This window comes from Chiloscyllium plagiosum, unplaced genomic scaffold (genome assembly GCF_037043375.1).
Source record: "Chiloscyllium plagiosum isolate Xiang-an unplaced genomic scaffold, Cpla_swu_hap1 HiC_scaffold_3, whole genome shotgun sequence".
Classification (NCBI taxonomy): Eukaryota; Metazoa; Chordata; class Chondrichthyes; order Orectolobiformes; family Hemiscylliidae; genus Chiloscyllium; species Chiloscyllium plagiosum.
Window position 1 is genome coordinate 6328138 of NW_028270141.1, and position 13555 is coordinate 6341692.

Below are 13555 nucleotides of genomic sequence, written 5' to 3' on the forward strand. Positions count from 1 at the left end.
GCACCCTTGGGTCTGAAACAAGGTCAGAGCACATTTGGGTGCAGAAGAGAGGAGCATCTTTCGTGAGGCACAATGTGAGGAGCACTTTGGGGTGAGAAACAATGTGAGGAGCACCTTTGGGTGTAAGACAATGTGAGCACCTTTGGGTGCAGGAGGAGAGCACCTTTGGGGGAAGAACAATGTGAAGAGCACTTTGGGTGTGGGAGGAGGAGAGCATCTTTGGGTGCAGAAGGAGGAGAGCACCTTTGGGTGTAGAACAATGTGAAGTTCACCTTTGGTTGTGGGAGGAGGAGAGCACCTTTGGGTGAGGTACAATGTGAAGAGCACCTTTGGGTGGGGTACAATGTGAAGAGCACCTTTGGGTGCAGGAGGAGGAGAGCACCTTTGGGTGGGGTACAATGTGAAGAGCACCTTTAGGTGGGGTACAATGTGAAGAGCACCTTTGGGTGCAGGAGGAGGAGAGCACCTTTGGATGAGGTACAATGTGAGGAGCACCTTTGGGTGCGGGACGAGGAGAGCACCTTTGGGTGTGGGAGGAGGAGAGCCCCTCTGGGTGGGGTATAATGTGAAGAGCACCTTTGGGAGCGGGAGGAGGAGAGCACCTTTGGGTGTGGGAGGAGAGCACCTTTGGGTGGGGTATAATGTGAAGAGCACCTTTGGGTGAGGGAGGAGAGCACCTTTGGGTGCGGGAGGAGGAGAACACTTTTGGGTGGGGTACAATGTGAGGAGCACCTTTGGGTGCGGGAGAAGGAGAGAACCTTTGGGTGTGGGAGGAGGAGAGCACCTTTGGGTGTGGGAGGAGGAGAGAACCTTTGGGTGGGGTACAATGTGAGGAGCACCTTTGGGTGCTGATGGAGGCGAGCACCTTTGGGTGAGCTGTGCCTGGTGTGTGTTGCCCTGTCCCTCAGGGTGCCTCAGCACTGGCCCCTGGTGGTGTCCCGCGGTATTGCTGCTGGCGGGAGGCGGGACTCGGGCCGCGGGCCGCGGGCCGCGGGCGGGAGGAGGCGGAGCGCTGTCCCCGGGAGCGGAGCCCACAGGCCGGCAGGGACCTCCATGCTGATCACCGGGCTCTCCGTGGCTGCAGGCCTGGCCGCTGCCGCGTGGCTGAGCCGCTGGCTGATGGGCGGTGAGGCCCCGGAGCCTGGGCCCTCGATGAGGGGCCGCACGGTGATAGTGACCGGGGCGAACAGCGGCCTCGGCCGGGCCACAGCAGCGGCGCTCGCCCGGCTCCACGCCCGGGTCATCATGGCGTGTCGCGATGAGAAAGCCGGGGCCCAGGCCGCCCGCCAGATCCTGCAGGAGATCGGCGCCGGGTCCGGCTCCGGCTCCGGGGGCGGGGGGGAGCTACTGGTCCGGCCCCTGGACCTGTCCTCAGTGCGGTCAGTGAGGGGCTTCTGTGACAGGGTCACCCAGGTCAGTGAGTAAATACCCCCACGGGGGGTAAATATACAGGGGGAGGGGGGTAAATACCACCCCGGGGGGTAAATATACAGGGGAGGGGGAGTAAATACCCCCGGGTGTAAATATACAGGGGGAGGGGGAGTAAATACCCCCGGGGGGTAAATATACAGGGGGAGGGGGAGTAAATACCCCCCGGGGGGTAAATATACAGGGGGGGGGTAAATACCCCCCGGGGGGGTAAATATACAGGGGGAGGGGGAGTAAATACCCCCCGGGGGGTAAATATACAGGGGGAGGGGGAGTAAATACCCCCCGGGGGGTAAATATACAGGGGGGGGGTAAATACCCCCCGGGGGGTAAATATACAGGGGGAGGGGGAGTAAATACCCCCCGGGGGGTAAATATACAGGGGGAGGGGGAGTAAATACCCCCCGGGGGGTAAATATACAGGGGAGGGGGAGTAAATACCCCCGGGTGTAAATATACAGGGGGAGGGGGAGTAAATACCCCCGGGGGGTAAATATACAGGGGGAGGGGGAGTAAATACCCCCCGGGGGGTAAATATACAGGGGAGGGGGAGTAAATACCCCCGGGTGTAAATATACAGGGGGAGGGGGAGTAAATACCCCCAGGGGGTAAATATACAGGGGGAGGGGGAGTAAATACCCCCGGGGGGTAAATATACAGGGGGAGGGGGAGTAAATACCCCCGGGTGTAAATATACAGGGGGAGGGGGAGTAAATACCCCCGGGGGGTAAATATACAGGGGGAGGGTGAGTAAATACCCCCCGGGGGTAAATATACAGGGGGAGGGGGAGTAAATACCCCCCGGGGGTAAATATACAGGGGGAGGGGGAGTAAATACCCCCGGGGGGTAAATATACAGGGGGAGGGGGAGTAAATACCCCCGGGGGGTAAATATACAGGGGGAGGGGGAGTAAATACCCCCGGGGGGTAAATATACAGGGGGGGGGTAAATACCACCCCGGGGGGTAAATATACAGGGGGAGGGGGAGTAAATACCCCCGGGGGGTAAATATACAGGGGGGGGGTAAATACCACCCCGGGGGGTAAATATACAGGGGGAGGGGGAGTAAATACCCCCGGGGGGTAAATATACAGGGGGGGGGTAAATACCACCCCGGGGGGTAAATATACAGGGGGAGGGGGAGTAAATACCCCCCGGGGGTAAATATACAGGGGGAGGGGGAGTAAATACCCCCCGGGGGTAAATATACAGGGGGAGGGGGAGTAAATACCCCCCGGGGGTAAATATACAGGGGGGGTAAATATACAGGGGGAGGGGGAGTAAATACCCCCCCGGGGGGTAAATATACAGGGGGAGGGGAAGTAAATACCCCCCCTGGGGGGTAAATATACAGGGGAGGGGGAGTAAATACCCCCCCGGGGGGTAAATATACAGGGGAGGGGGAGTAAATACCCCCCGGGGGGTAAATATACAGGGGGGGTAAATATACAGGGGGGGAGTAAATACCCCCCGGGGGTTAAATACAGGGGGAGGGGGAGTAAATACCCCCCCAGGGGGTAAATATACAGGGGGGAGTAAATACCCCCCGGGGGGTAAATATACAGGGGGGGAGTAAATACCCCCCCGGGGGGTAAATATACAGGGGAGGGGGAGTAAATACCCCCCGGGGGGTAAATATACAGGGGAGGGGGAGTAAATACCCCCCGGGGGTAAATATACAGGGGGAGGGTGAGTAAATACCCCTGGGGTTAAATATACAGACGGAGGGTGAGTAAATACCCCGTGGGGGTAAATATACAGGGGGAGGGGGAGTAAATATTCCCGGGGGTAAATATACAGGGAGGGGGTAAATAAATACCCCTGGGGGTAAATATACAGAGAGAGGGTAATTATACAGGGAGAGAGTAAATAAATACCCCGGGGATAAATATAGAGGAAGAGCGTGAATATACAGGGAGAGGGTTAGTAAATACCCCCCTAGGGGTAAATATGCAGGGAGAGGGTAAATAAATACCCCGGGAGTAAATATACAGGGAGAGGGTAAATATACAGGGAGTGGGTAAGTACATACCCCACTCAGGTAAATATACAGGGAGTGGGCAACTAAATACCCGACTCGGGTAAATATACAGGTAGAGGGTATATAAATACCCCACCCGGGGGGTAAATATACAGGGAGAGGGTAAATATACAGGGAGTGGATAAATATTCAGGGAGCGGGTAAATAAATACCCCGGGGGTAATTATACAGGGAGAGGGTAATTATATAGGGAGGGTAAATATACAGGGAGTGGGTAAATATACATGGAGAGGGTAAATATTCAGGGACCGTGTAAATAAATACCCCCGGGGGAAATATACAGGGAGAGGGTAAATATACAGGGAGAGGGGGAGTAAATATCCCCTGGGGGGTAAATATACAGGGGGAGGGTAAGTAAATACCCCCCCGGGGGAGGTAAACATACAGGGGGAGGGGGAGTAATACCCCCGGGGGTAAATATACAGGGAGAGGGTGAGTAAATACCCCCTGGGGGAGGTAAATATACAGGGGGAGGGGGAGTAAATACCCCTCATGGGGGTCAATATACTGGGGGAAGGTGAGTAAATACCCCCTTGGGGGTACATATACAGGGGGAGAGGGAGTAAATACCCCCTGGGGGGTAAATATACAGGGGGAGGGGGAGTAAATACCCCCCAGGTGATAAATATACAGGGGAGTGGGAGTAAATACCCCCTGGGGGGTAAATATACCGAGGGATGGTGAGTAAATACCTCCTGGGGGATAAATATACAGGGGGAGGGGGAGTAAATACCTCCCTGGGGGGGTAAATATACAGAGGGAGGGGGAGTAAATACCCTCGGGCGTAAATATACAGGGGGAGGGTGAGTAAATACCCCCTGGGAGGTAAATATACAGGGGGTGGTGAGTAAATACCCCTGGGGGGTAAATATACAGGGGGAGGGTGAGTAAATACCACCCGGGGGTAAACATACAGGGGGAAGGGGAGTGAGTACCCCCCAGGGGAGTAAATATACAGGGGGATGGTAAGTAAATACCCCCAGGGGGTAAATATACAGGGGAATGGTGAGTAAATACCCACCAGGGGCTAAATATACAGGGGGAGGGGGAGTAAATACCCCCCAGGGGAGTAAATATACAGGGGGAGGGTGAGTAAATACCCCCTGGGGGAGGTAAATATACAGGGGGAGGGTGAGTAAATACCCCCCAGGGGAGTAAATATACAGGGGGATGGGGAGTAAATACCCCCCGGGCGGTAAATATACTGGGGGAGGGTGAGTAAATACCCCCCATGCGGGTAAATATACAGGGGAGGGGGAGTAAATACCCCCCAGGGGGTAATCATACAGGGGAGGGGGAGTAAATACCCCCCAGGGGTAAATATACAGGGGGAGGGTGAGTAAATATCCCCCGGGGGTAAATATACAAGGGGAGGGGGAGTAAATACACCCCGGGGAGGTACATATACAGGGGAGGGGGAGTAAATATCCCCCAGTGGAGTAAATATACAGGGGTAGGGTGAGTAAATACCCCCTGAGGGGTAAATATACAGGGGAGGGGGAGTAAATACCCCTAGGGGTAAATATACAGGGGGGTGGTGAGTAAATATTCCCGGGGGGTAAATATACAGGGAGAGGGTAAATATACAGGGAGGGGATAAATAAATAACCCCGGGGGTAAATATACAGGGGGAGGGGGAGTAAATACCCCCGGGGGGTAAATATACAGGGGGGGGGTAAATACCACCCCGGGGGGTAAATATACAGGGGGAGGGGGAGTAAATACCCCCGGGGGGTAAATATACAGGGGGGGGTAAATACCACCCCGGGGGGTAAATATACAGGGGGAGGGGGAGTAAATACCCCCGGGGGGTAAATATACAGGGGGGGGGTAAATACCACCCCGGGGGGTAAATATACAGGGGGAGGGGGAGTAAATACCCCCCGGGGGTAAATATACAGGGGGAGGGGGAGTAAATACCCCCCGGGGGTAAATATACAGGGGGAGGGGGAGTAAATACCCCCCGGGGGTAAATATACAGGGGGGGTAAATATACAGGGGGAGGGGGAGTAAATACCCCCCCGGGGGGTAAATATACAGGGGGAGTGGAAGTAAATACCCCCCCTGGGGGGTAAATATACAGGGGAGGGGGAGTAAATACCCCCCCGGGGGGTAAATATACAGGGGAGGGGGAGTAAATACCCCCCGGGGGGTAAATATACAGGGGGGGTAAATATACAGGGGGGGAGTAAATACCCCCCGGGGGTTAAATACAGGGGGAGGGGGAGTAAATACCCCCCCAGGGGGTAAATATACAGGGGGGAGTAAATACCCCCCGGGGGGTAAATATACAGGGGGGGAGTAAATACCCCCCCGGGGGGTAAATATACAGGGGAGGGGGAGTAAATACCCCCCGGGGGGTAAATATACAGGGGAGGGGGAGTAAATACCCCCCGGGGGTAAATATACAGGGGGAGGGTGAGTAAATACCCCTGGGGTTAAATATACAGACGGAGGGTGAGTAAATACCCCGTGGGGGTAAATATACAGCGGGAGGGGGAGTAAATATTCCCGGGGGTAAATATACAGGGAGGGGGTAAATAAATACCCCTGGGGGTAAATATACAGAGAGAGGGTAATTATACAGGGAGAGAGTAAATAAATACCCCGGGGATAAATATAGAGGAAGAGCGTGAATATACAGGGAGAGGGTTAGTAAATACCCCCCTAGGGGTAAATATGCAGGGAGAGGGTAAATAAATACCCCGGGAGTAAATATACAGGGAGAGGGTAAATATACAGGGAGTGGGTAAGTACATACCCCACTCAGGTAAATATACAGGGAGTGGGCAACTAAATACCCCACTCGGGTAAATATACAGGTAGAGGGTATATAAATACCCCACCCGGGGGGTAAATATACAGGGAGAGGGTAAATATACAGGGAGTGGATAAATATTCAGGGAGCGGGTAAATAAATACCCCGGGGGTAATTATACAGGGAGAGGGTAATTATATAGGGAGGGTAAATATACAGGGAGTGGGTAAATATACATGGAGAGGGTAAATATTCAGGGACCGTGTAAATAAATACCCCCGGGGGAAATATACAGGGAGAGGGTAAATATACAGGGAGAGGGGGAGTAAATATCCCCTGGGGGGTAAATATACAGGGGGAGGGTAAGTAAATACCCCCCCGGGGGAGGTAAACATACAGGGGGAGGGGGAGTAATACCCCCGGGGGTAAATATACAGGGAGAGGGTGAGTAAATACCCCCTGGGGGAGGTAAATATACAGGGGGAGGGGGAGTAAATACCCCTCATGGGGGTCAATATACTGGGGGAAGGTGAGTAAATACCCCCTTGGGGGTACATATACAGGGGGAGAGGGAGTAAATACCCCCTGGGGGGTAAATATACAGGGGGAGGGGGAGTAAATACCCCCCAGGTGATAAATATACAGGGGAGTGGGAGTAAATACCCCCTGGGGGGTAAATATACCGAGGGATGGTGAGTAAATACCTCCTGGGGGATAAATATACAGGGGGAGGGGGAGTAAATACCTCCCTGGGGGGGTAAATATACAGAGGGAGGGGGAGTAAATACCCTCGGGCGTAAATATACAGGGGGAGGGTGAGTAAATACCCCCTGGGAGGTAAATATACAGGGGGTGGTGAGTAAATACCCCTGGGGGGTAAATATACAGGGGGAGGGGGAGTAAATACCACCCGGGGGTAAACATACAGGGGGAAGGGGAGTGAGTACCCCCCAGGGGAGTAAATATACAGGGGGATGGTAAGTAAATACCCCCAGGGGGTAAATATACAGGGGAATGGTGAGTAAATACCCACCAGGGGCTAAATATACAGGGGGAGGGGGAGTAAATACCCCCCAGGGGAGTAAATATACAGGGGGAGGGTGAGTAAATACCCCCTGGGGGAGGTAAATATACAGGGGGAGGGTGAGTAAATACCCCCCAGGGGAGTAAATATACAGGGGGATGGGGAGTAAATACCCCCCGGGCGGTAAATATACTGGGGGAGGGTGAGTAAATACCCCCCATGCGGGTAAATATACAGGGGAGGGGGAGTAAATACCCCCCAGGGGGTAATCATACAGGGGAGGGGGAGTAAATACCCCCCAGGGGTAAATATACAGGGGGAGGGTGAGTAAATATCCCCCGGGGGTAAATATACAAGGGGAGGGGGAGTAAATACACCCCGGGGAGGTACATATACAGGGGAGGGGGAGTAAATATCCCCCAGTGGAGTAAATATACAGGGGTAGGGTGAGTAAATACCCCCTGAGGGGTAAATATACAGGGGAGGGGGAGTAAATACCCCTAGGGGTAAATATACAGGGGGGTGGTGAGTAAATATTCCCGGGGGGTAAATATACAGGGAGAGGGTAAATATACAGGGAGGGGATAAATAAATAACCCCGGGGGTAAATATACAGGGGGAGGGGGAGTAAATACCACCTGGGGGTAAATCTACAGGGGGGTGGTGAGTAAATACCCCCTGGGGAGTAAATATACAGGGGGAGGGGGAGTAAATACCACCCGGGGGTAAATATACAGGGGGAAGGGGAGTGAGTACCCCCCAGGGGAGTAAATATACAGGGGGGTGGTGAGTAAATACCCCCGGGGGTAAATATACAGGGGGAGGGGGAGTAAATACCCCCTGGGCGGTAAATATACAGGGGGAGGGGGAGTAAATACCCCCAGGGGGTAATCATACAGGGGAGGGGGAGTAAATACCCCCCAGGGGTAAATATACAGGGGGAGGGTGAGTAAATATCTCCCGGGGGTTAATATACAGGGGAGGGGGAGTAAATACCCCCAGAGGTAAATATACAGGGGGATGGTGAGTAAATATTCCCGGGGGGTAAATATATAGGGAGAGGGAAAATAAATACCCCTGTGGGTAAATATACAGGGAGAGGGTAATTATACAGGGACAGGGTAAATAAATACCCCTGGGGGTAAATATACAGGAAGAGCGTAAATAAACAGGGAGAGGGTGAGTAAATACCCCCTAGCGGTAAATATGCAGGGAGAGGGTAAATATACAGGGAGTGGGTAAATATACATGGAGAGGGTAAATATTCAGGGAGCGGATAAATAAATACCCCGGGGGTAAATATGCAGGGAGAGGGTAAATATACAGGGGGAGAGTGAGTAAATATCCCCCGGGGGTAAATATACAGGGGGAGGGTGAGTAAATACCCCCCAGGGGTAAATATACAGGGAGAGGGTAAATATACAGGGAAAGGGTAAATAAATACCCCTGGGGGTAAATATACAGGGAGAGGGTAATTATACAGGGAGAGGGTAAATAAATACCCCTGGGTAAATATACAGGGAGAGGGTAATTATACAGGGAGAGGGTAAATAAATACCCCTGGGGGTAAATATACAGGAAGAGCGTAAATATACAGGGAGAGGGTGAGTAAATACCCCCCTAAGGAGAGGGTAAATAAATACCCTGGGAGTAAATATACAGGGAGAGGGTAAATATACAGGGAGTGGGTAACTAAATACCCCACTCAGGTAAATATACAGGGAGTGGGTAAATAAATACCCCCCGGGGGGTAAATATACAGGGAGAGGGTACATATGCAGGGAGTGGGTAACTAAATACCCCACTCAGGTAAATATACAGGGAGTGGGTAAATAAATACCCCACCCGGGGGGTAAATATACAGGGAGAGGGTAAATATACAGGGAGTTGGTAAATAAATGTCCCTGGGGGGTAAATATACAGGGAGAGGGTAAATATACAGGGAGTGGGTAAATATTCACGGTGGGTAAATAAATACCCTGGGGGTAAATATACAGGGAGAGAGTAATTATACAGGGAGAGGGTAAATATACAGGGAGTGGGTAAATATACAGGGAGAGGGTAAATATTCAGGGAGCGGGTAAATAAATACCCCCAGGGGGTAAATATACAGGGAGAGGGTAAATATACAGGGAGAGGGTAAATAAGTACCCCCAGGGAGTAAATATGCAGGGTGTGGGGTAAGTAAATATCCCAGGTGTAATTAAACGCTCCCCACCTGGGGGTAAATATTTACTCCATGGGGTAAATAACTACTCACCACCTGGGGGTACATTTACAGTGAGTGGGTAAATAAATATCCCAAGGAGTAAATCAATGCTCCTCACCCCGGGGTAAATGTGCTGGGAGTGGGGTATGTAATTTCCCCCACTGGTCAATACCACACCTCCAGAAGGTAATGATACCTGGGCTGGGGTAAATATAAGGGGATAAATATGCTGGAGGGTACCCCCCGAGGTGGGGAATAATGTGGGAAACAATGTTTACCGTAGGGAAAAGGGTAAATACAACAGATAGAAATAAATCTGCCATGGGATTACCCCAGGAGATAATTTGGGCAGAAGGAGGGGGATACTTGGGGGAATACATCAGGGAGAAATACGCACCATGGGTAGGGGGAGACCCTCGAAGTAATAAAGCACGTGGAATATCTTGGAGGGGGTAAATACCCTGAATCACAGGTTACCCTGGGAAGGAGGTAATGCCCCTGTGGGGGAAAATACCCCAGGTAGAGTAGTATATACCCCTTTGTGGGGAGTGTAAATACCCCAGGTAGGGTAGTATATACCCCTGGGCAGGGAGTGTAAATACCCCAGGCAGGGTAGTATATATCACTGGGCAGGGAGTGTAAATACCCCAGGTAGGGTAGTATATACCCCTGGGCAGGGAGTGTAAATATCCCAGGGTAGGGTAATATATATCACTGGGCAGGGAGTGTAAATACCCCAGGTAGGGTAGTATATACTCCTGGGCAGGGAGTGTAAATATCCCAGGTAGGGTAGTGTATACCCCTGGGCAGGGAGTGTAAATACCCCAGGTAGGGTAATATATATCACTGGGCAGGGAGTGTAAATACCCCAGGTAGGGTAATATATGTCACTGGGCAGGGAGTGTAAATACCCCAGGTAGGGTAATATATATCACTGGGCAGGGAGTGTAAATACCCCAGTAGGGTAGTATATATTACTGGGCAGGGAGTGTAAATACCCCAGGTAGGGTAATATATGTCACTGGGCAGGGAGTGTAAATACCCCAGTAGGGTAGTCTATATCATTGGGCAGGGAGTGCAAATACCCCCAGATAGGGTAATAGATACTCCTGGACAGGGGGTGCAAATACCCCAGGTAGGGTAATATATACCCCTGGGCAGGGAGTGCAAATATCCCCAGATAGGGTAATAGATACCCCTGGGCAGGGGGTGCAAATACCCCAGGAAGGAGAGGAAATAACCCTGTGGATAAATACACACAGGGATGGGCGATACCTCTGAGGAAATGCACCTGGGGAGGAGGGATAAATATCCCAGGGGAACAGGGAGGTAACAGGGGGATACGAGGTGCAGGATACCCCAGGGGTAAATACCAGGGGTTGAATTTATTGAAGGTAGGGAATGCCAAGGAGTAATGGCCCTAGGGTTAGCCCAAGGAGCTAGTAATTCCCTGAAGGTAAATTGTAGGGTTGGACAGCAGTTTCTGCTGGCAGGTTATGAAATTGCCAGGCAACTTTGGAAGGGGAGGGGGGGGGTGTAGTGGTGGGAGAGTGGGGGAAGCAGCTTCTGTTGGGGGGGGGGGGGGGTGAGGGGGTGAGGGGGAGGGAGGGGGAACGCATGGGTGGGGTTGCTATATTTCATTATGTGTGAATAATTCATCAGAGCAGTGAATCAAAAGGCTTTTTGTTCCTATCTTCTGCCCACAAGGAAGAGCCGAGGCTAGATGTCCTGATCAATAATGCAGGAATTTTCCAGTGTCCCTACATGAAAACAGAGGAAGGTTTTGAGATGCAGTTTGGAGTGAATCACTTGGGTCACTTCCTTCTGACCAATCTCCTCCTTGACCTTCTCAAACGCTCTGCTCCAAGCAGGGTGGTGGTCGTATCCTCCAAACTGTACAAGTACGGTGAAATCAACTTTGATGATCTGAACAGTGAGAAAAGCTACAACAAAAGCTTCAGTTACAGCAGGAGTAAATTGGCTAATATTCTGTTCACTCATGAGCTAGCCAAGCAGCTGGAAGGCACTGGTGTTACTGTGAATTGTCTACATCCTGGCATTGTGCGCACAAACCTGGGAAGACACATCAATATACCCTTACTTGGACAACCGATTTTCAAGCTGGTATCTTGGGCATTCTTCAAAACACCAGAACAAGGGGCACAGACCACGCTTTACCTAGCTACCTCTCCAGAAGTTAAAGGGGTATCCGGAAAATATTTTGGAGACTGCAAAGAAGAGGAATTGTTGCCAAAAGCGACGAATGATGCAGTTGCAAAGAAATTGTGGGATGTGAGTGAGAGAATGGTGGGACTGATTTGACCACTAAAGTATTGTAAATATCCTGTTGGGAAGCTGCCTGAAATGAAAAACTTATAGTTTGTGAATTATTGCCTACTTGAATAAAAAGTTGCAGTTTGTGTTAAAAAATAGTTATCATTGAGCACAGTCTGGATGACATTTTCAAAGAGTTTAAGTTTGTATTTGCATAGAGTGATAAAGTAATAGATTGGAACATGCTGTTGGATGTGATTAATTTTCTCTATTGATATTGCAGTCTCCTGGACCTTTGAAAGTTTGCAGGAACATTAATGAGTCCCATTCCTCCATTGTAACTCTTGAGTGAAGGCTAGTCCTAAACCCCATCCCTGAACTTAATTCTTTTTAATGGTTTGTGCTGTTGTGTAATGGAAATGCCTGGTCCTGATTAATTGTTACTTTATTGAGGCTACCTGCCATGTCTGACCAATGGAACCTTTCACTGCAGTGTAAGTTAAAGGAATTAAATTACTTCAAATTTTGTCTCACTTGGCAAATAAATATAATTCCTGAAGCCTGCTGTTTTGTACGTTGCATAAAAGCTATTTTCGGAATATCTCCAGAAGTTTAATATTTCAAGATTGTGTCCAGTTGAAGTGTTTGTGTGTTTTTTTTATGTACAGCTTTTTCACAAGGATTTTATCTTGATGATACCTAGATGCAGTCAGGCAATTAAGTAGGTTTCATTTTGCATGCAGAATCACAGAGTTGTACATCACGGAAACAAACCCTTCAGTCCAACTCATCAGTGTCGACTAGGTATCCCAATCTGGTCATGTCCCATTTGCTAGCATTTGGCCCAAATCCCTCTGAACTCTTCCTATTTGTGTACTTATCCAGCTGCCCAGTAACTGTTGTCATTGTACCAGCCTCCACCACTTTCTCTGACAGCTCATTCCATACATACACCACCCTCTGCGTGAAAAAGTTGCTACTTAGGTCCAATTTAAATCTTTCCATTCTCAACTTAAACCCATGTCCTGTTGGCTATTCACGCTGTTCATGCCCTTCATGATTTTATAAACTTCTATAAGGTCCCCCCTCAGCTTCCAAAGCTCCAGGGAAAATAGCCCCAGCCTATTCAGCCTCTCCCTACAGCTCAAACCTTCCAACCCTGGCAACATCCTTGTAGATCTTTTCTGAGATCTTTCAAAATTTCACAACATCTTCCCTATAGCAGGAACAGCAAGGCGTCTGACCAGGTTCTGTGTGGTAGATTGGTTAGTAAGGTTAGATCAAATGGAATACTGAGCTGGAAGGTAGGAGACAGAGGGTGATGGTAGAACGTTGCATTTTGGACTGGAGGCATGTGACCGTGGTGTGCTGCAAGGATCAGTGCTCGATCCACTGCTTTTTATCACTTATATAAATGATTTGGATGTGAATATAGGAGGTATAGTTAGTAAGTTTGCAGATGACAGCAAAGAAGGTTACCTCAGAGCACAATGGGACCTTGAGCAGATGGACTATTGGGCAGAGGAGCAGCAGACGGAATATAATTTTGGTAATATTAGGGAGATTTAAACAATCCTTAGATAAGCACATGGATGATTTTGGGACAGTGTAGGGGGACGAACTGAGAATAGTTCACAGGTCGGCGCAATATCGAGGGCCGAAGGACCTGTTCTGCGCTGTATTGTTCTATGTTCTGTGAGTTGCATTTTGAAAAGGCAAATCAGGGCAGGACTTAAGCACCTAATGGTAGGGTCCTGGGGAATGTTGCTGCAGAAAGAGACCTTGGGGTGAAGGTTCATAACTCCTTGAAGGTTGAGTCA

General features: G+C 50.6%; 1 protein-coding gene across 1 annotated transcript; it reads left to right on the plus strand.

The window, feature by feature from the left end:
• The first annotated feature begins 1007 nt into the window (after positions 1–1007).
• Positions 1008–12294, plus strand: rdh14a (retinol dehydrogenase 14a). Its single transcript, XM_043676453.2, has 2 exons — positions 1008–1413; positions 11169–12294. Exons 1-2 carry the CDS (start codon positions 1054–1056, stop codon positions 11781–11783), a joined length of 975 nt encoding a protein of 324 aa, XP_043532388.2. The 5' UTR covers positions 1008–1053; the 3' UTR covers positions 11784–12294.
• The last annotated feature ends 1261 nt before the right edge of the window (positions 12295–13555 follow it).